Below are 21,240 nucleotides of genomic sequence, written 5' to 3'. Positions count from 1 at the left end.
CAGGATGAATCTCTAAGACTGTTTAAAGTATTTTCTGCACAAGTTAACCAGCATTGAAGTTTTTGTTACCTACTTCAGAAGAATAAAGCTGAACTTAAATTCTATTTTTTCCAAACAATGGTGTGAAAATAGGGTAAAGGTAAGGGTCTCCTAGCAATACATTTTTATAAACAGAAAATACTTTAGAAAAGTAAGTTTAGAAATGAAGGAACTATACCAAATTCTAAGCACTGTAGGCTCACACGTGTATATATTGCACTTCTCTGGTGATCCTGTTTTCATACTCAGGTGATAATTACCTGCCTTTCAGATTATATTGATGTAGCCTAAAACTTGTTTGTTCTCCTTTCAAGCATGGTATTGTAGGTCTACGATGTTTACTGTGAAGAAGAATTACAATACTGCCAAGATATTTTTAATACCGATTACTTAGAAGCAGCTTAAATGGAATATTCTCAGTTTTTCGTCTAGGAATAAAAGGGACAAATTTACTCCCAAATATGAAGGTATCACTGGTTTCCTCTACACTCGACTTTGTTTTAAAAAAATCTGTTTTCACCTTCAAGGTTCTTAATTCCAGTCTAATACTTCAACAGATCTGCAGATTCTACCAGTTCTATCAGAAGGTGTCAGCCTCAATGTATCATCAGCAAAGCTCTCCTGCTTTTCTTTTTCTGCTTCCATATTTTAAAATCCCTCCAGTATTTGGGGCTGATTTAGTAACAGGGTTTCATATCTGTTTCCGTTCAAATACTATTCTTTTCCTTCATGATCACAGTGAACAGTAACATGGGTCAAGGCAACCAGACTGTCTTTATTTCAGTTCTCTTCCCTCACCTACCATCTTCTCACCCATTTCTCTTTTACATACTGTTGATCAGAATGAAAATACAATTTTATTTTGACACAGGAACCTTATTTACTTTGGAGCTTATAAAACATCTCACACACTTGAGCATGCTAACAATGAACAGCAACATTGTTCTTTCAAACAATTCTGGAAAACCACATTACTTGCTTGTGCAGTATCTAATTGATTACATAATTCGGAGTTAAAACCACACTAAAGTTTGTGAGCCAAGGCAGAATTTAGCTACAACTTTGACAGACTTTGGGAGAAGAACGAGACAGCTTTGCAAGTATTTTCACAGTTTTCTTCCCCAGTATTACCAAAAGCATGGAAGCTCCAGCGTAAACAACGCTTGCAAGAGTGAAGATCATGAGATTAGAGCTTTCTTTTCTGAAACAGCACGCCTAACGCATTTGGTGTTATGGCATTCTCTAACTTCAGTAACACGCATTTTCAGAGCAATAATGAAGCTGTGCCTTTCTTTTCCCCCAGGTTACAACAGTGATCTCAAAACTATAAAGGCCTTGGGTAGTTCCTAACTCCAAACTTTTATAAAATACTATGGAGGTGGAAGCATCCTATCTAAAGACACTGACTGGCCTAACTTTAATCTCCAGAGAGTTACCTGGCAAAACACCAGAGAGAGACGTAGTAACTACTCCAAGCAATGTACATTTAAAACCCTTGCTTGCAGAATCAATCCATAGAGCTTAACTGTATGTACCTATAACCTCAATACAGACATGAGCCAAACCACTGAAACTGCCATGTTATCGGAATTTACAGATTGCTTTTTTGTTCTGCAAAACAATTTTTAAAACAGTGATCAGAAACCAGTGGACCCTTCTCTTTGACCTTGAGTTATTCAGTAAATCACTCTCTTAGAAAGTATCCTGAAAAAAATGTTGTGGCCCAGCCAGATTTCTTGATAGAACCATAACTGGTGTTCATTATGCTCTTGTGCCCGTGCCCTGCAAGGTCTGAAAGCGCAGAAGTGGCAATACAGACCTGACAAGTTTTCTACTTCCTGTAGCTAACTCGCTTCTACTGATATTATTCCTGTCTTTCTGACCACATCTATAATGAAGCACACAAAATCATCTGGGGATTAGCTAGCCTTTTTGACCTAACCTACCTGAGTTACTATGCTAAAATAGACTCAACTGTTCTACTTTAACTATTTATACACGTGCATTTCGTTATTTAGCTTGGTTTAAGAAATTATTTTATAATAATGTTTGATGTACACACGGAAAATGTCAGCGTACTATGTGTTATAGTCAGCAGTTTACCTCAATGTTCCAGGATGGTGGATGTTTTTTCCCACTCCGATTAATAACAGAATTATACATTCATAATTCTCATTTTATATACTCTTTAGTCTTTTATAGACTCAATAATTCTAAAAAATTTAGAACAAAGGTTTATGAGCCTATCAGTGTGTTTTTTTTGTCTAAAAGTGGAAAATATATAAGACATTACACACCTTTACTAATGATATTTGACAAGAAAATGATTGCAAACATTAAAGTGATCCTGTCTTCAGGATTATGGCAACAGAATTAGTCATGGTTTACTCTATTTTACATTTTAAGGAGAGATTCTTGTTTATGGAAAAATGGAAACATTTTCAAAAAACAGCATAGGATCCTCGAAAGATTCTATGTCAATGTATTAGAAAATAATTTCTTGAAGGATGCATTTTCAATTAAACTATGGGCATTTCAATTTCTTCCTTCTTATCTCCAATGTAATTTCAGCTATGTAATCAGACTCTTCAAACTCACATATTTTACAAATATTACTGAATTCCATTCCTTCTGGTACATTTGAGTCATTTAACGTCGTTTAGGATTAATGTTTGTTATTCCTGCCATTTTTATATTAAAATCTCCTGTTAGCAGAGGATAAATTATGCAAAATTTATTCTGAAGACTTTCACAAATATGTCCTTAATTTCAAAAAAGGCCTTCCACACTTGTTCATCTTGAGGGTCCTTTAAATGGGTATGGTTTGTAAATGCCCTGTCTCACTTCCAGTAGATTTTTATGTCTGAAATTCATACTGAAATTACAAAATCTATATGAGGTGGGTATTTTCTAAGGATGCCACTGTAACTGATCAGGAAAACTGTTCAGCTCAAAAAGGTTTTGTAGAACAAAAGTATCCAACAGAAACTTGGCCTGGGTTATCAGCCATATTTCAAATGAGACTGACACTGAATCAGAAATAAAGTGATTGGTCGGGAGGGACAGACTGATTTTGAATATATATAGTTATTGTGCCCAGTTATGCAATAATATAAAAGAGAATGAACTGCAAACTACATTTGAGTAATGCAATGTAATTTTTATATATGTAGATCTGTCGAGCCCAGGACTATATGGGTTTACATACAAACCCAGGACTGACTTGTCTGCAGTACACTCTTTTCCTTTTTATAATCTGGTGAGACACCTGAGTGCTCTATTGCACAACAGCAGCCTTGAAAGCACCAGGTTTTCCACCATCCCAGAAAGAAAGAAAAGTGCTCCAGACGGTACAGTGTGGTACAAATAGTGAGTGGTAAACAGTGCTCAAGTGCCTGCAGTGTGGGACAGACCACTTGTGTACCCACAATACACACAAATTCACCACATGCACAAAAATTGCCCCCACTGTTTTACCTTAATCTATTATTCAATCCTCCACTGCACTTCCAGTTTTTCAGCTATTCCAAGTCCCACGTGGATTTCTAGCACACTGACCAGAGGCGCAGGCGCAACAATGAAAACAGCGGAAGGTACGAGTTCCAAAGCACTCAGTGACCTGATTGACTGTGATGGCTTTGAAGGAGTGAGCTTGGATTATCAAAGACAGATGAAGTTCAGCAAAGGGTCACCAGGAATCCACCTCAGGATATTTCAGTGTCCTTTCCTTCCAAAGCACAATTTATGGGCTGTCATAAATGTCACATGATTTGCAAATGATGGACAAGCCTAATCACTTCCAAGATACAAAAAAAAATTAATTAAATCAAATAAATGCACATTAAAAAACTTTAAAGGCAAACTGTGGCTTTACAAAACCATGCCTTCATTTGAGGAAGTCTGGAATTGCCACAGTCAAGATGGGGTTAGTTTTTTTTTTTATTTAAAGTAATAGATTTTTCTGTTCTGCTGCATACATCCAATTTCAGGGATTAAGTTATGGCCAGTACTCCCTTATGTCTACAACTGCTGGCACCATTTCCAGCTCTGAGCAGACTGTTTCATAAAGTATATTAAAATTCTGAATTAAAAAGGGAAAAATTTCCAGTATTAAAGTTACCTAACTGCAATTCAAGTCAAAAAAAGACACAGTTAAAACTTCTTCCATTGTTCTTCCACTTCATTATGAGCCAGTGAAGAGGACAGAAGGACAAAGAATATATAAATGTAACATCCAGTTGCCACAGAGGTCCCTTCTGTATGAGCGCCTGTGAATGGGTTCTATAGGCTTCTATGGATTTGGATGGAGTTGTAACAGAATACAGCAGGCCAGAGATGGTAACATTACCTGCTGAAAATGTAGCATATGAGATTTTTTCAAGGACTAATAAGCTCTGAAGACCAGTACTCAGAAGTACTGAAGTACTAGTATCGGAGACTCAGTACTCAGTTTGTTAGCTGCTGCTGAATCTGCAATAACTAACAAACTCACGACACCAACAGTCTGTTCCATCTGCCCAAGGCCAGTACGGTCAACAACGGACAAAGACTTGGACCACATCCAAGAGGGCAGTGACTCCTAACACCGATGAAGACTGCAAGATTACATTTATACCTAAAGGAACAAAGATTGCTCTCAGGGACTTTCCAAGCACCCACAGGCTGACCCTCGACACCTGAGCACACAGCGGGCCTGGCCTCCTAGCTGCTGCTCCGCAGGTAACCACGGGTGAGCATGCGAGTGAATGCCAGTGACTAAACGAATGTGTTGTGCAAAGAGTTATCCTCTTTTAACAGAAATTGCTTGGTTCTACTAATAACAACAGCTTAATGAGTAAAAGGTGTTTGAAGAAATTTTGTTTCTCTCTCGGCCTCACTTCAGTCCCCTATCAGGGAAGATTTACAAAAGAGCCCTTAAAATTCCTGTAACACTCTTGAAGCACCAGATCAGAGTACATAATTCATAATCACTGGTAAAAGAAAAAGATGCACAATTTTCAGCTTTTATTGCCCTCATGACACCTGTCTCTATCTTCGTAATTCACGGCAGAGGCTTCCAATATACTCCATGTATGCGTGTATTCATGCAGTTTGTGTTGTGATTTAAATGTAGAAGTAAAATAAATCTATGCATTGAGTTTATCCTGATGCCTTTCATATAAACTACTTTTGAAGAACAATGTTATAATCTTGAAAATTTTAGTGAACTAAGTTTAAATAGGAAATACAGAATAATTATATAGTCTTCTGCTTGTTTATAAACAATAGCTATGGATGCTAAACCATAAAGCCTACAAAAAAGGAAAACAGTCCGTGACACAACTAAACTCATTTTAGTAAACTACATTTCCATTTTTTGACTTTTGAATTTTTCTGAGAAATAGATTTATAGTGAAAGGGGAAATTTACCTGAGATGCTGATCACATATGTATTTATATTGGAGGTAAAATTTGTTTTCTCCCTTAAAATCAAAAACTACTTCACATTATCTGTACTGAGTACCTTCCTTCCCTTCTATTCAGTGCAAGACTATGTGGTCTACAAAACTGATGCTATTTCAGCTTCCTTGCAACTAAAATCTCAGAATTCCATCAGGTTTTCCAGACAGACTCACAGGGGAAGTAGGACGGGTAATCGTCCTGGTTTCAGCTGGGATAGAGTTAATTTTCTTCACAGTAGCTAGTATGGGGCTAGGTTTTGTGTTTGTGCTAAAAACTGTGTTGATAATGTGGAGATGATTTACTTGCTGCTAAGTAGTGCCTACACTAGTCAAGGACTTTTTCAGCTCCCCAAGCTCTGCCGGGTGTGCAAGAAGCTGGGAGGGGTCATGGCTGGCACAGCTGACCCAAACTGACCCAAGGGATATCCCACACCATATCATGTCATGCTCCGCATATAAAGCTGTGGGAAGAAGAAAAAGGGGGGATGTTTGGAGTGATGGCGTTTGTCTTCCCAAGTAACCGTTACGTGTGATGGAGCCCTGCTTTCCTGGGGATGGCTGAACACCTGCCTGCCCATGGGAAGCAGTGAATGAATTCCTTGTTTTACTTTACTTCTGTGTGTGGCTTTTGCCCACAAGTTTCCTCACTTTTACTCTTCCAATTCTCTCCCTCATCCCACCTGGGGGGAGTGAGCGGGCGGCTGTGTGGTGCTTGATTGCTAGCTGGGTTTAAACTGTGACAGTAATGAATCCTCACAGTCATTACCAATCTTACAGGACTATACTTTCATAAAAGTTTTTTATATTGGACAGTCAACTAGTCGACTGGTAATTTTCATTCCAATCAGTTCTGGCTGTAAAAACAAAGCAAAATTCAAAAAAGTAGAACGCCAACTTGGTTTCCCAAGTGGATTACCAGCCTAGCTTTGAATTTTGACTTGCATTCTCAAGCAAGACAGTTGTGCTCCTCAGAAGTGTAAGTGTTCTATTCTACCAGGCGCCTGAAATACTGCAGTGCAAGAATTAAAAGCCATGGCTCCTGGCTAGAGTAAAAATATTCTTGCCTTCTCTCAGGGGTCTGACTCTGCACAGCCCAGCTATGACTGTGCAATTTAACTCATTCCCCAGATTCAGATATGAAATGAATTTTCAGCAGCTCCATAGGCAGATAATTTATAGCTTTCCAAAAGGGTGCAACCTATTTTAAAACCTACCGGCTCAACTGGCTCCCAGAACAATAAAAACAGATTTTCATTTCAGCACCTGGTCAAATAACTTAGTGGTTTGAACTTAAGCTGAATCTAGCTCTAAAATAAAACTGCCTTTAAACTTTTGTAAAATTCTGTTCAGTAGCTTTGTCTAACCACAAAAGAAAACTATCCACAGGTAATTACCTTCCTTTGAACTCATCCCATAAACCCGCAGTCCTGGCTGCACACCAAATGGTGAGCACTCTGGTAGATTTAAAGAAACAGCATAGAAGTAGTCAAACATTTTAACCATCTTTAAAACAGGGAAAAAGGAGGAACCAGGCTTCCGTAGGGCAGTCAGTTTATATAGTTCCTGGAAAAATAGGGGGGGAAATATGCAAAACTCTTTGTAAGCATGTAGAAAGTAACACAAAGAGCCAACACTAATTTGCCAGTAACCAACAGCTACATCAATCAAAATTAATCCCATCAGAGAATAACTGGCCTTGTAGATAAGAGAAATCACAGCTATCTTGATGGTTTGTAAGGCTTTCTGCAGTACCTCACAGCTGTTCTCATAAAAAAACATAAGGAAACGTGTAAATAAAACTACCAGACAGCAAGCGCAAAATTTGCTGGAAAATGTCAACCTGGAATACTTCAATAGTTCACAAACAAATATGAAAGATTATATATTGATTTTTCCTTCATGGTCTGCCCCCTCCTCCAGCTTTCACATTTTCAACTCTCTGGTCCCAAACTTGCTGTAAAAGTCTTCACTCAGGTCTTTATTCTGGAAGAGTAGCAAGCAGTAAATAAAAGCATACTGCTGAGAAAACAAAGTGTAGTACAGAGGTTCAGCAGTCAAACTCAGTCGTTAATCAGTCTTGGCTTCTCTTATACATCAAGTACATTCTGCATGTTACACCACGCATTATTGCATGTGTTCTGGGGGCGGGTGTCAGGAGCCAAGCATCTTTGATACACCAGAAGCACTTATCACAGCTGCATCTAACTCCTGGGGCATGTAATGCCATTTAGTCACAGCACTTAACAAAGGAGCTCAAAGGTAATGATGGTAAACCAGAGTAGCAGTACTGTTGAATAAGTGGCATTGTTCCTTTTCCTACTCACTTTTATTTCCTTTTTCTTTCTTTTTCTCCCACCTCCTGATCTCCCCAGCTCTCTTCCTTAATTTTAGGAGAGGAACATCCCTACATATTCCCATTGTATGATCTTTGGATTGGCCACCATTAATCTAAGGCAAGAAGTCTTACTGATTCTGCTATGCCTGTGAGTATTAGAAGCAAGGGAGATGATCCCCTTCCTTTCTGGGCATTTCAATCGCATTAACTAATCAACACCATCCAAAGTTCCACTCCTACCTGCAAGTGCTTAACACTGTGCCGCCGGTTCTCTCACATATCACAGAGCACATGAAACTTATAAAGTTATTTCTAAATCCATCCCAGACAGCAGATGAATTCTTCCCTTGCCCTAGCTCCGACCCAGGCTTCCCTAGGCACACTGTGCCACATCACTACCCACTAATGCCTGAAGCACATGCTCAAAGGCAAGAGCAGCCCTCAGCTGTCATCCCTCCTTACTGTCTGCTCAATGGGGAGCTTACTAGCTTTTTACTTGACGGTACAACTGCAAGGTTCAGCTGTGCTCCCTCTCCTTTAGAGCTGTGAACAGAGCAAAAGGTGGCCATTGTACGAGCAATGCTATTCTAATTGCTGTCCTGTTGCTTGGAGTTAAAAAGTGCTGAAGGAGAGGACAGCTAATATTGCCTGATACAGGAATGTGATTATTTGTCAATCAGCCAGGGACAGTTTGGTGACACATAGACAATTATTTATTTTGAATAGGTAGAAGCACATGAGCTACCACAGAAGATTCACCTGTTTGTGTGTGGAGATTCAGAACTACAAAACCTATATCTATCCAGCAAAGGAGGAATTAAACATCATACTGTATCCACTGTTACCCAAGAATACCTGTGTCTAGTCCCCTGCAAAATTTTAATTGGTGGAGAAATATGGGGGATTTGCAGCCACTCAGTCATGAAAGGGCATCAGGAAACTTCTTAGAGACCTCTTAGAGGGAAGCAAAACCAAAGCAGTCTAAGGAAAATAAGTAGCCATCAGAGAATGAAGGCGTGAAATATAAGATGGTTGGTTTGCTCTCACAGAAACGGTCAAATACAGCTTGTCTGGCAGACAACACTGAGAAAGGACATATTGCATTATGTTATCCTTATAGAAAAAAATCTCTTAGTGCAGTATGCACTGCTCCTACAATTGGCAAATATAGTGACAGATTTAAGTGATGGTTTGATTAAATGGAGTGGGATATAATGTCGGATCATAGATTTTTTTTCTTTTTCCCTAGTAATGACTGGACACCTTCAGGAGTCGACTGGACAGGGTGCTGGGCCATCTTGTCTAGACTGTGCTCTTCCTAGAAAGGTTGGACTAGATGATCCCTGAGGTCCCTTCCAACCTGTGATTCTGTGTGATTCTGTGCATATTTAACAAATAAAATGCCCAGTATATAGATGGATGAGGTTTTAGATTCAGGAGGAGTTTTGCCTGGACACAGTATTTGGGGGTGGATGGACGGCAGAGGGGCAAACTACCTGCAGTGTGGTTGGATGGGCATGGTACATTCCTACAGAGGGGAAACAGAATATATGCCTGGCTGTCCCTGAACCAAAAGCAACTGCTCGCCTAAGACAAGTACTGCTTAGCATGAAAGCTGCTGAAAACTGAGCTTCTGGAGACTGGGTAGACACTTTCAGATGTGAGACAAGGTCTCACATCTTTGTCCGCCATGGACAGGGCACACCCACCATTCCCTTCATGTACTGAAAGACTTTAGTAACTCCCTGCTATATACCATAAGGGAAAAGATCCTGTACCTACCTCTATTCCTGAAGCAAATTATTTTTGAGATCAAATAGTAGTTCAGTTATGAAGTTTGTAACTTGGTTATTCACCTCAGTATAGTAAGCACAGTGCTTAATACAATAATACAGGAGAAAGATTTAGGGAGACTCTTCAGAGGAATTAAAGGAAAGGTTCAGTAGTTGACTGACAAAATTTTCTAGCTGGGAGCAAGGTAATTATTTGATGATATATAGAAAGAGAGAAGGAAAGAGATTGTAAGAGAAAGCGAATATATGGTCTTTTATCTAGGCACGACAATGCCTTTTTTTGAAAAATCTAATAATTATACCAATAATTGAAACTGAATTGCTTACACTATTGAAAATATGTATAGAAAGATTGGAATCCACACTGCAGTTGAGGGCAATGCAATCATGAAGCTGCAGTCACATTACTGCTCTCAAAACAGCTGCCATCTCCTGTTCTCAGTAGAGATGAAGCTAATTTTACCTTACTACAATCCTTTTTTTTCAAAATGGCTATTTCCTCACGTTGTTTCTGTGTGACTGAAATCAAGATGATCCTGATATAATGTCATCCCCTAATGCTTTCAGAAATTGTGATGGACCAAATCTCTAGGACAGAGAGGAATCTCCTCGCAAGTCCCCAGACAAGTGATAGTTATATTGAAAAAATAAAGGACAGAGAAATTAAAATTATTAAGAACACAAGGTGTTACAGATCCTTAATTTTAGAGTAGAAGTGTAATTTTTAAACTTAGAATTAAAGCATTCAGATCCTTTGCGATGCAACTAAATATAAAATCCCTACCAGACACGTCCACATCATGTTCTCTTACATTGCTTATTAAAATATTTACCTGACTAGAATCTGGAATTTGAGTTAACACAACTATCAGCACTATCACTTTTATGATTGAACACAACGGGAAAGTGGAGAAATCCAAATTAACAAAAAACCCAACAAAACCCAAATCCAATGACAACAACAAAAACCACCTAGAGTGAGATTTTTCTAGATAGCCTACTGGAGATAATGAGCATCCAGACTTAAATCTGAAACCATGTATTTAGCAGTAGGTGGATGAAATGGGAGTAAAAGCTGGGAAAAACAGAATTTTGGGGTAGCATTTAAGTTCTGAACAACATCTTGACTTGTTTTTCAAGTACATGACTCAGCATCACTGCAATTGCTTATAAAAACAAACAAACAAAAAAACATGCCTAGTTTTGCTTAACTGTGCTCTAACTGTTCTCTAAGCTGGAGACAGCATTTATGGTAAGCATAATCTAATTGATGGTTATGAAATGATGAGACCATTTAGACAGATGTCTGATTCTCCATGGACATTTTTGCTCCAGGAGAAACACGAAAGGCCTGCAGCCTTAGCTGTCTTTTCTGAATTTATGGTGGCAGAACTGTCCATCTGGATTAGTGTCATCTGCCCTTTTAGAAAAATATCAGTGCCTGTAAGGCTTTCAAAGATAAATTATCTATGTGAAGGGAAGATTCCAAGCTGCCCTACTCTTCTTTTTTTCTATTAAGATACACTCAAATGAGGGTTTTCTCCAAAAAGGCAATTATATTTCTGACTTCTATCAAAACTATCCACCTAAAATTTGAAAGCACTAAATGTTACTATGCTTAATACTCCACAGACTGTCCCTAAAAGTCATGAGGTCTTCCTAAAAAGGAACTGACAAGGAAAATACATTATTGCAGCTGTGATGCTTGGGCAGAATCACTGAAGCTGTCTTGCACCAGAGTTGGAGAAGTGGAACTCACTAAAGTGGAGCAGTTTGCAAAGAGCAATAGATCTGTCCATCACAGAAGTACTGCAAAGCTGAAATAACCTAGCAAATATACCCAGTCTTCAGAAAAAAAGACAAGAATAACAATTGTCGAATAACTTGCTCACTGGTTAAGCATCTGTAGTTAATACAGACAAAATTCTTTTCATAGAAGGAGATCCTACTAACAGGTCCACTGCAGAGGATAATGTTATGAACATCCTATAACAGCACCAGCTCACAAATTCAGGCTGGTAATACAATGTATCACACAAACGCTCAGATGCTTGCACGTAGCAGTTGTACGTCACTATGTGCTATTTCTTTCCCTATGCAAATGCAGTAAAATAAATTCATTAACAATAAGATGACGTGAATATATGTTATTAAAGGAAGAAGGGGTAAGAGTGCATAATATAGATGGTAACATGCTACTTCCTTCTCCTCGCAGAAAAACATACATAAGTTACTCCAGGCAAGGAATGACAAATCAAATGCCTGTCCATTCTTGGTAATGCAGGAAAGACCACCAGCTTCTGATCAGAAGTAATGTGAATATAAAACATAAGAGATTAACACAAGCTTCTCCTGCTCTGTTTGAATAGTTACTCTCCATTTCTACAAAGAGATAAAAGAACAAAGGATCTCATAACACAGGATTTTTGAAGGACTACAGGGGAAAAAAAAAAGAGGGAAACAAAATCTACTAATTACAGATTTTCATCAGCCCTGGATTAGAGGCCCCCTCTTCTCTGAAGGTTCTAATTCACTGAAACCAATAAGTACTAGTGCTACAAATAAGAAGAAAGAATGTAAAACTGGGTTAAAATGACATTACTATTTCCCAAGTAACACTCCTGACCACAGAACAGCTAATGTTCTTTTAATAATTTAGCTCTTCACGTATTGTCTTCCCATGGCACCCAGTTAAACAGAAGAGGGTAAATTAAGCTCTTTGCACCTCCTGTGAAAATAGCATGTTTTAAAACTTGTGAATGAAAGAATGCAAAACAGAAACATAAAACAGTTTTGATTTTTAAGCTTCCTAACTTCAAAAAATTACTTTTTAAATATTTTTTCATTTACAAAAGTCTGTAAAAAGCATTTGAAACTAATAAAAATAATTCAGTGTGAAGTTGGTTACAGTAAGGAGACTTTCAACAGCAGCTATTTAAATTTGAAAACTCAGTATTTCCCATTGCGAGATAGCCTACAATAAATGAGCAGTCATTGCTCAAGCTGTACGTCTCTAAACAATAAACTGAAGTAGCCAAATATAATCTCATTTTATGTCTTCAGCAGCTGACACATCCTATGGTATTTGTGGTATATACTGAAAGTAAGCAGAAATACTTCATTTAGCTTTCAGCTAAAGGGATACAAGTACTGATATGTAGTTTTGACTTCATGGTGGTGTACCAGGATACATAAATTGAAAGAAACATTTTTTTATTTAAACTGATTTACATTGTTGGCTGACTTTCATTCTTACACTGAAAGGAAATACAAATGTTATTTATGCCCATAATAATGAGATAATAATGAGCTGAATTATTGTATATGCATCAGTCTTGTATACTTTCTTGTTCTGAGATTCAGATTACAAAAATTACAAATTCAATTTTTTAAAAATAAATCAAACCATGCTTTCAGATGTGATTGCTGTTATTATTGCTTATAAATAGCTATTTATATCAAGTAAAATACAGTCAGTAGCCATCTACCTTCTAAATCAAAACAGGCTGTTTTCCTCATGGGAATCTGAGATGAGAATTTTGGTAGTCAGGAAGGGTCCTACTTCCCACTCAAAAATAGAAAGAAAGAAAGGAAGTAATCATGTGAAAACGGAAAGATTAAATGCCAATTTCATCAATGGCCTTTAACATGCAGGCTGAAAGAAGCAGAGTTTATAAAGAGTGTGTAAGAAGAGTCTGGAGAAGAAGTTGCCTGCAAAATTGGTATTTGACAAATAAATCAGAGCTTATCATTGCTCTGTTATTAATACTTTGCATAATTATTTACAATAAGATTGAGATTGCTGGAGTCACAAAACTCTTAAGATGGAAAAAAATGCATACGTGTAATCAATCAGCTACCCCTCTTGGTACTCATTCAGCCAAAACGTGACAGGAAGAAGACATGACTTCAGTATAACCACTATTTTACCCTTCCTAACAACCTGAACAGTAATTTATATATGAAAATGCACTCAGTGATCTAGGTAACCTCTAAAGGCATTCAACAATCATTTCACTTATTGAACTGAAAAAAACCCCTTTAACTGAGTTGCAGGATAGTTCTGCAGAAAATCTATGTTTTCATGTACATGCTTTATGTAGTTAAAGACATCTCAGTACACTGTGAACAGTGGCACAAGAAAATGGATCTTACCACTGCAGCTGGAACTTGATGTAATTTTGCAGCCGGGGTTCCTGGGCGTGGGTAAAATTGATTAATAAACAAGCTTGGAAACCTGTACTGTTCTACAAGTTTCATTGTTTCTTGAAAATCTTCATCTGTCTCTCCTGGAAAACCACAGATGATGTCTGTAGCAATTGTTATTCCAGGCACTCTGTAAAGAAAGTAGAAAGGAACACTGAACTAAGGACACGTAGAAGTCTTGCTCCCTTAAAAGCTAGTGTACATAGACTTACAACTCTTCAACTTTACAGAAATTGAGACCTAAGATGATCTTTGGAAAAAACAATGAGATTTTAATACCATTGCTTGGTAACGAAAAATGCATTTGGTACTCAGCTGAGAGCACATGGAATAGAAGAAAGATATTGCAGAAAATACTGGATTAGGATTGTGACAGAAGAGTGAAAACATATGGACCAACTCCTCCTCCTTTCAAAATTATAGGTGATCAGCAGAGCTTGTAAATTTCTTGAATTCTGATCGCTTAATCCACCAAATTTATAACTTCTGAGACTTAGCCACTGGAATTTGTAAACTAATGTTTTATAACGCTGCTATTGAAGTAGAACAAGATATCTAAAAGAGGGGACAGGCATGCCATACAACCTAGCAATTTTGAACAAAATTGGCTCTGGAGCCTTTAAGACGTCTCTCAGTCACAAGTTAATTTCTAACTCAGTACTCCATAAAATCAGCCTATGCCTTGCTTTAAAAGGAAAACAAAATACTTAAGTCTACAAATGCACAGGCACTGAGCTCTCTTGTTATTTAGCAATGGCAACATTTCCTAACTGTTCCCTTTGGACTGAATATGCAGAACGCTTACACACAGCAGCTTAAGCGAACGCAGCTAGCAGAGGCAGCCAACAGATGCAGCAGTTAGCGCAGCAGGGCACTCAGAAGGGGATGAAGTAAGGGGGCCTCAGTTGAAATTGTGCCACAGTAACAGTCTCAGGCACGGCGGTAACATGTCACTGAGCATTTTCCCCAGTAAACGTTGATGTAGCCATCCCTGCTAGGGTTGAGGCTTGCACCCAGACCAAGCTTCAGATGGAGGATGCAGCCCTCCAAGTCCCAGGCTGCAGGGAGTCCCTCTGTACTGCAGGAGCTGTGCTTCTCGGGCTAGCTGTGTCTTCAAGTGCAGGAGTTACGGGAAGAAGCAAGCGGGCCGCGCAGCATCAGAGATGAAAGCGAGATAGACAGGATCTTCACTGCAAATCAACAGCTTGAAGAGCCTCAGCCCCATCTGCAGTAGAGAAGCAGGTAGTGTCAACCTGCACTACCAAGGGAAGCGAAACCTCTGGAAAAGGGGAAGGATGGAAGCTGGTGTCTTCTGACACCAAGAGAAACTATCTTGCCCCACCTAAGGGCTTATAACTGCAAAATAGGTTCATTGCCCTCAGAGTCAAAGAGGAGCCAGATGTGACAACAAGCACAGTATCTGGCCCACCTAACCCCTAAACCATGCAAGACTACCAGGAAGCAGCAGTGAGTTATCGTATCGGGTGACTCCCCGATGTGGGGACACAGGCATCCATCTGTTGACACAACCAACCATCTAGAGAGATTTGCAGTCTGCCAGAGGCCAGGATCCGGGATGTTGTGGGACTCTTCTGGCCCTCTGCCTGCTACTCCCTGCTGTTATATCATGTGGGCACAAATGATACTGCGAGTGGAAATCTGGACAGTATTAAAAGTGACTACAGAGCTCTGGGGGCAGTATTTAAGGGCACGGGGGCTCAGGTGGTGTGCTCCTCATCAGGAAACATTTTTTTACTGAGGGTGACTGAGCACTGGCACACGTTGCCCAGGGAGGTTGTGGAGTCTCCCTCCTTGGAGACATTCAAAAGCTTTCTGGACACAGGCCCAGGCAATTGGCTCTAGGTGGCCTGCCTGAGCAGGGCGAGTTGGAAAAATGACCTTCAGAGGTCCCTTCCAACCTCAACCCTTCTGTGATTCTGTGAAAAATGAGTCCTACTACCAAGAGATTACTGCGTGGTATTTACAGAGCACTCTATGGGACCCAGGAGACACCAACTCAGTTTTCCAAATCTGACACTAACCAACTGGATGACCACTGCCCACTGAGAAACTGTGAAACCGTAGCACTGTTCTGTATTCAGCCTGCTTGTGTAAAGTGGGAATAATGATAAACCTCTTCTGCAGAGAGGCAAAAATGTAGAGTGCTCAGAAGTGCTCAGTGCTCCCTGCTGGCAGATGAGACTATTTCTACAACCCAGAGCTGATTCTACACTATTGGTAAAAATGATGAGATTGGTGAAAATGATGAGAGAGAAAAAATATGATTTATGAGGAAAAGTAAGAACCCTATAAAGACATTGGTGGTATCTGACTTAAAGCTGGCCCTGTTTCAAGTTGGGGGAATAGATGAGCTGGCTTCCAGAGGTCCTTTCCAAGGTAAATATTTCTACAGTTCTTAAGTAGGTTACAGGCAAGGGAACAGCTGAGACAGATTCTTTTAGGGGTGAATGGCATAAAGACCACTGTCACAAGCAAAGCTCACACCTGAGCTTAAGAAGGGGCCTCAAGACTGTCTCCAACCTGAAGAAATGGCTGGAAGTCTTCTCTTCCCCTCATCATGGCAAAAGACAGCAGACATCTAAATACAAATGCATGTAACCTATATGAACCTAAATGTAACCTATAAAGCATCTGAATGGCCAAAGAGAATTATTGTTTCTTATTAGGCAGTACATTGCTGTGGTTATAGTGGGTGAAGAAACTTGAGTTGGAATAGCTGAAAGAAAAACTTCCTGCAACAACGAGCTTTACTGGAACAGGAGAATCTGTTGGCAAAAGACCCAGGAAAGGGGAAGCAGAGAATACTGTTCTTCGTAATTTGATTAGGTGCAATATTAGAACGTGCATAGCTTATATTCACCACAGTGACCTTCATACAAACAGTGTATGGTAGTACATTTCTTTCGTGACTTTTTTCACCTTAAATCAATTTTTTATTCAAGTATTGGCAATGAGCTTATATTAAAGCAAATGTCTTGGCCTCCTTTTTACATGTGTCTGCATATACAGTTAGCTGCACAGGAATTTATTAGACATTATATTATTAGAATATTCTTTCACCTTTTCCGTATGAAAAATCTCCATAAAAGAAGCCAAATTCTTTCAATTCCTTTTTGAGTTCATGAATTCATACTCTATCACTGGAGATGATGTTAAAACGTAGCATTTGAATGCCAAATCAAAACCAGTATAAAACCAAATGTTTTCAAGGACTTGGTCCAATAATCCTAAGTGGGAAACTCAAGCTGAACATTGCACAGAACAGCCAAAATCCCCAGAGCTGTTGGCTAAACAGCCTCAATTACCATTGCTTTCTTAAGACTGACAAACTGCAAGATATGAAGTTCTGCTTGATATCAAGTAACAATAAAATTCATTAGCTTTAAGGACTGAGTGAACAGAGTACTGTATTCTGCAACATGCTTTTGTTCACATTGCAAATATCTTGTGCAGTAATAGTAAGCTTATGGAAGAAAAAGTACATTATTTATAAATCAGTATCACATAACATCAGCTGCCATTTCTCAGAACATGAACAGAACATTCATTACATTTGACAAAACCATTATAATGAAGTTACTTTAACCATTTTAATGACACTATTGGTAACAGTCAAAGCATTTATTACCAATGGTAGTGGTAATACCATCCTTTATAAAGGTTTGGTTGTTTCTATAGCAACATGAATTATAAGGTCCAATCAAGCTAGATGCAATAAAACATGCACTTTTTCTCCATAACGCCAGTTGTCATTCAGTTAAAAGGAAATTACATATTTTAAAAATTCATAAACTCTACAAATGTCTGAACTCCATTTGGTGATAAGGTGTTAATTATCTTAGTAATTAGATTTCTTCCTGGATGGCATTATTACACACAAAGAAAAGCTAGGGTATGAAAAGAGAATAAGGACCAGTGTATTCAGCAACAGCAATCAATTACAGTTCAATCCAGTATGACTGCCTAAAATATGACATTGCATAGCGCATCTTTACACCACCGTTAATTATATTGTTTAAAATGTAGTTTTAAAAGGGGAGAAATCCATGAGATTTCACTCAGAATAAAATCTAGTTAATGACAAAAATCAAGCTCTTAGCCCCTCTCAAAGCACTGATGAACAAATATAAGTACAACTAGTTCCACATGCAAAACATCATTTCTTGATGAAAAAAGAGGGAAAAAAGATGTAATTGTGGAAAAAATATAAAACATATATATGCTTGAAAATTAAAGTGACCTTTGCTCTGACAGTCTGAAAGAAAGCAGCACAAAATTCCTTACTGCACAGATTCAGATGATGTTTAAAAAATTGTCCCAGCTGTGAAATACAAAGCAAAATTACAGAAGAACCCATTTCTTGTGCATCAGCCAATATTAATTCTTCTTAAATGAAATGAAGTTTATCTATTCTGAAGTAAACAAAGAAAAAACTGCTGAATATCCCCAGTAAGCATTTTGTAACATTTATTACATAAATGCATTTACAGTAAGTCTAAAAATTCAGTTGCAGGAAATGTATTCTAGGGTCAGTAGAGAACCTCCACAACACATTTTTCAGCAAACCAAGGACACACAGTGGTCCTTATCAAAGATAAAACAAATTTAAAAAAGCAGGTTGCTTCAAGTATACAGAAGTCTGAATGCTCCTTATAGCCTAGCTAGTGGAGATGGTCAGTCTGTTTCAATACTTCTAAGCATAAAACAACTTAAACTTTCCCAGCCGTTTACACCCTCATGATCCTGACAAATGCTTAGAAAGATTGTGTGCAATCATTTTATCTGGTAAACATAAAGCTTGCAAGATTTTTCTCTCTGAAGATATGGTATTGTGTCCATTTTCTCATCTTTAGAAAGCAAGGAAAAACAAAGTCCCAAGCAGACTCTCAATTGGAACATTTTACAATAAAGTTGTGGAATTTCAGGAAAAGACTAATTTGAGGAATAATCAATACCATGTGTAAGATAACACAGCCCTAATACTTAGGGGTCCTCAACATTCTCTCCTTTATGTCCCTCTACGTAGATGAATCCCTTCCACCTACTCAAACAGATTCACGGTCTGTTGTCCTGAACCAGACCAGCAACACAATCACCATCATCTTCGGCAGTTCTGACCATCCAAAAAGACGCAACTACTTCATCTTACAGTAAAGAAGTGTCCATTTTGGTGTGATGCTGTAAGGACCAGCACACCTAGAAATGACCATGAACAAGTGCTGAGAGGACAGATATCCAAACCTCACAAAAGGAGGAACAAATGTGTTTGAAAGGACACAGAAGAAATGCAACAACATACCCTCTACCTGAAGAGGAACCAAGTCAGCCTCTTGGGCCAGAGAAAAAAAAGTATTCTACCTCCCAAAGGAGCGGCTGATGCCCCTCCTGATGATGTAAAGTCATGGGTAGGTAAAGAATGTGCTGTGGGTAACTACTGTCCTGAGAATTGCCTCCTCACAGCTCACAGGTATCCGAGCTAGCTCTGAAGAAGCCTGAAAGAATAAATCAGTCTGAGGTGAGCTCTGTGTTACTACAGCAAGGTAGTTCCTGGGGCTCTGTTCGCTCAGGTATCTCTGCTGCATATTACTAACCAGCAAGCAGTGCAGGCACACCCTCACAGCGACAAGCTTCCTGCTCTTTTCTGCCCTGCAGACTTTGCTACCAATGTTTGAGAAAACAGAAACTGGACTAGCAGTAATAGGAAAGTATAGCAGATATTACAGTGAAAGTTACCACAGATTAATTCACCAACAGAGGGAAGTTAGAGAACTTTTCATGGAAGGTAAGATGGGAGTGAAATACAAAATCCCTGGTCATTTGATTTACGAAAGAGATAAAAGTGTCAAGCGGCCAAAAATGAAGCAGTTAAACCACCTCTGTTTTAATGGAGCAAGATGTCTAAGAAAACCAGCAGTCAAAGTGTGAAACTTGTTAGGATTCAGATGTTACATGGATCATTTCATGTGGTCTTAGTTACAGAAAACATTTCCTTCAGCAATAACCATTACAAACCAAATCCATGCTCAGGGAAGAAATTATGTAAAGGAGCTAAAATTCATCCACACCTTCACCTACTCGTGACCGCCTGGAATTCTTTTGCATGATCACATATTCTTCCCACTTCCCCTTCAGCAATTAACATTTAAATCCAGCAAAGACTTAAAGCCGTCAGCTTGCTCTTAACCAAGATCCCCCACCTCCACCCCTCCCAGTATAACAAAATACTGGATTAGAATAAATACCTATATGAATAAATTTAAAACACTACATGTTCTTACAGAAGGATACAAGAACTGCCTGGGAAACCTAGAGTAATTAAGGTCAAAACAAAAAGCGTGATGACCTAGCAACTTCTTGATTCATAAATTAGAAACTCGCATTGAAAAAGTGTTAGGGGGGAAAAAAGTGGATTTCTTAAGAAAATAAACCCAGCCTCCTCTGAAATGTTATTTCAGCCTCGTATGTTATTATTTTAGAACCTTTCTGCAGTATATGCTCATTTAGGGAACATGCAAATGAAATGAAGTTAATGGATGAAATAATTTCAAGGTATCTGAGAGTTGGTCTTTCAAGTGTATTTACAGAACCTAACAGGCATCTCACCGTGGCATTTTGTGTTGGAGCTGAAGGAGACGTTTGCATCTTCCCCATGACCACACACAGTCCTCCACAAGCCCTTTCCTCTCCTCTTTCTTTTTTCTCTAGAAGGCCTAGCCTTGTGGGATTTCTGACTTAAACTTGAATTGCTCACTGAGGAGTCACACGATCTGGAGCTAGCACAAGAGAAACAGACTGCTCAGCTGGAAGCACTGCCTCTTTCAAAGGCTAGTAACAACATGAAACATCACCCTGCCCCTCTCTTCACTATGTGGCAATTAACCTGAGAATTAAGCCATGGGAAGATGCCCACATTTTTTAGAAAGCGATTCCGCCTACTCATCTGAAATCCTCCTGCACTTCTCTCTCCCCCCATGGACTATGAATGGAGCACTGCACAATATAGTCTTAATTTAAGTGTCTGGAGTTAGGGGAGTAAACCTGAACATAATTTCTGAAGCAGGGTTTTTTCCCATCTTTTTCAGTTTACGATTTACCCTGAATTATGCAATGGAGGAACAGACTTCTAATAAATGGTTATCCACTGACAATGTTTTTCTTAGTAATCTGTTCCATATGCGCTTAAAAGTAGCCCAGGATGTGCAAGTTCAAAACCTCTGTGACAGAAAGAGTAGCTCTTTTAAACCCTCATATCAACTGCTCAACTGATTTACATGTGGAGTGAAACTGGAAAGTACTTCGGTTCAATGACAATAGACGTTTCATTAACATTTATGTGTGAAGCCTTTTAAATGATAACAGACCAAGCCTTATGGCTTGATATAAACTATCATTTGGTAAGACTGCT

General features: G+C 38.8%; 1 protein-coding gene across 4 annotated transcripts in view; it reads right to left on the bottom strand.

The window, feature by feature from the left end:
• CDKAL1 (CDK5 regulatory subunit associated protein 1 like 1) overlaps nucleotides 1-21,240 on the bottom strand; it is a 420,128-nt gene that overhangs the window by 95,557 nt on the left and 303,331 nt on the right. For all 4 annotated transcript variants that reach the window (XM_064443696.1, XM_064443697.1, XM_064443698.1 and 1 more), the window contains one exon: nucleotides 13,764-13,944. In XM_064443696.1, coding sequence (XP_064299766.1) covers nucleotides 13,764-13,944 — 181 coding nt within the window. The remainder of the gene's footprint in view (nucleotides 1-13,763; nucleotides 13,945-21,240) is intronic.

This window comes from Phalacrocorax carbo, chromosome 2 (genome assembly GCF_963921805.1).
Source record: "Phalacrocorax carbo chromosome 2, bPhaCar2.1, whole genome shotgun sequence".
Classification (NCBI taxonomy): domain Eukaryota; kingdom Metazoa; phylum Chordata; class Aves; order Suliformes; family Phalacrocoracidae; genus Phalacrocorax; species Phalacrocorax carbo.
The sequence above is the reverse complement of the archived record's forward strand: the minus strand, read 5'-3'. Positions and strand labels throughout refer to the sequence as shown.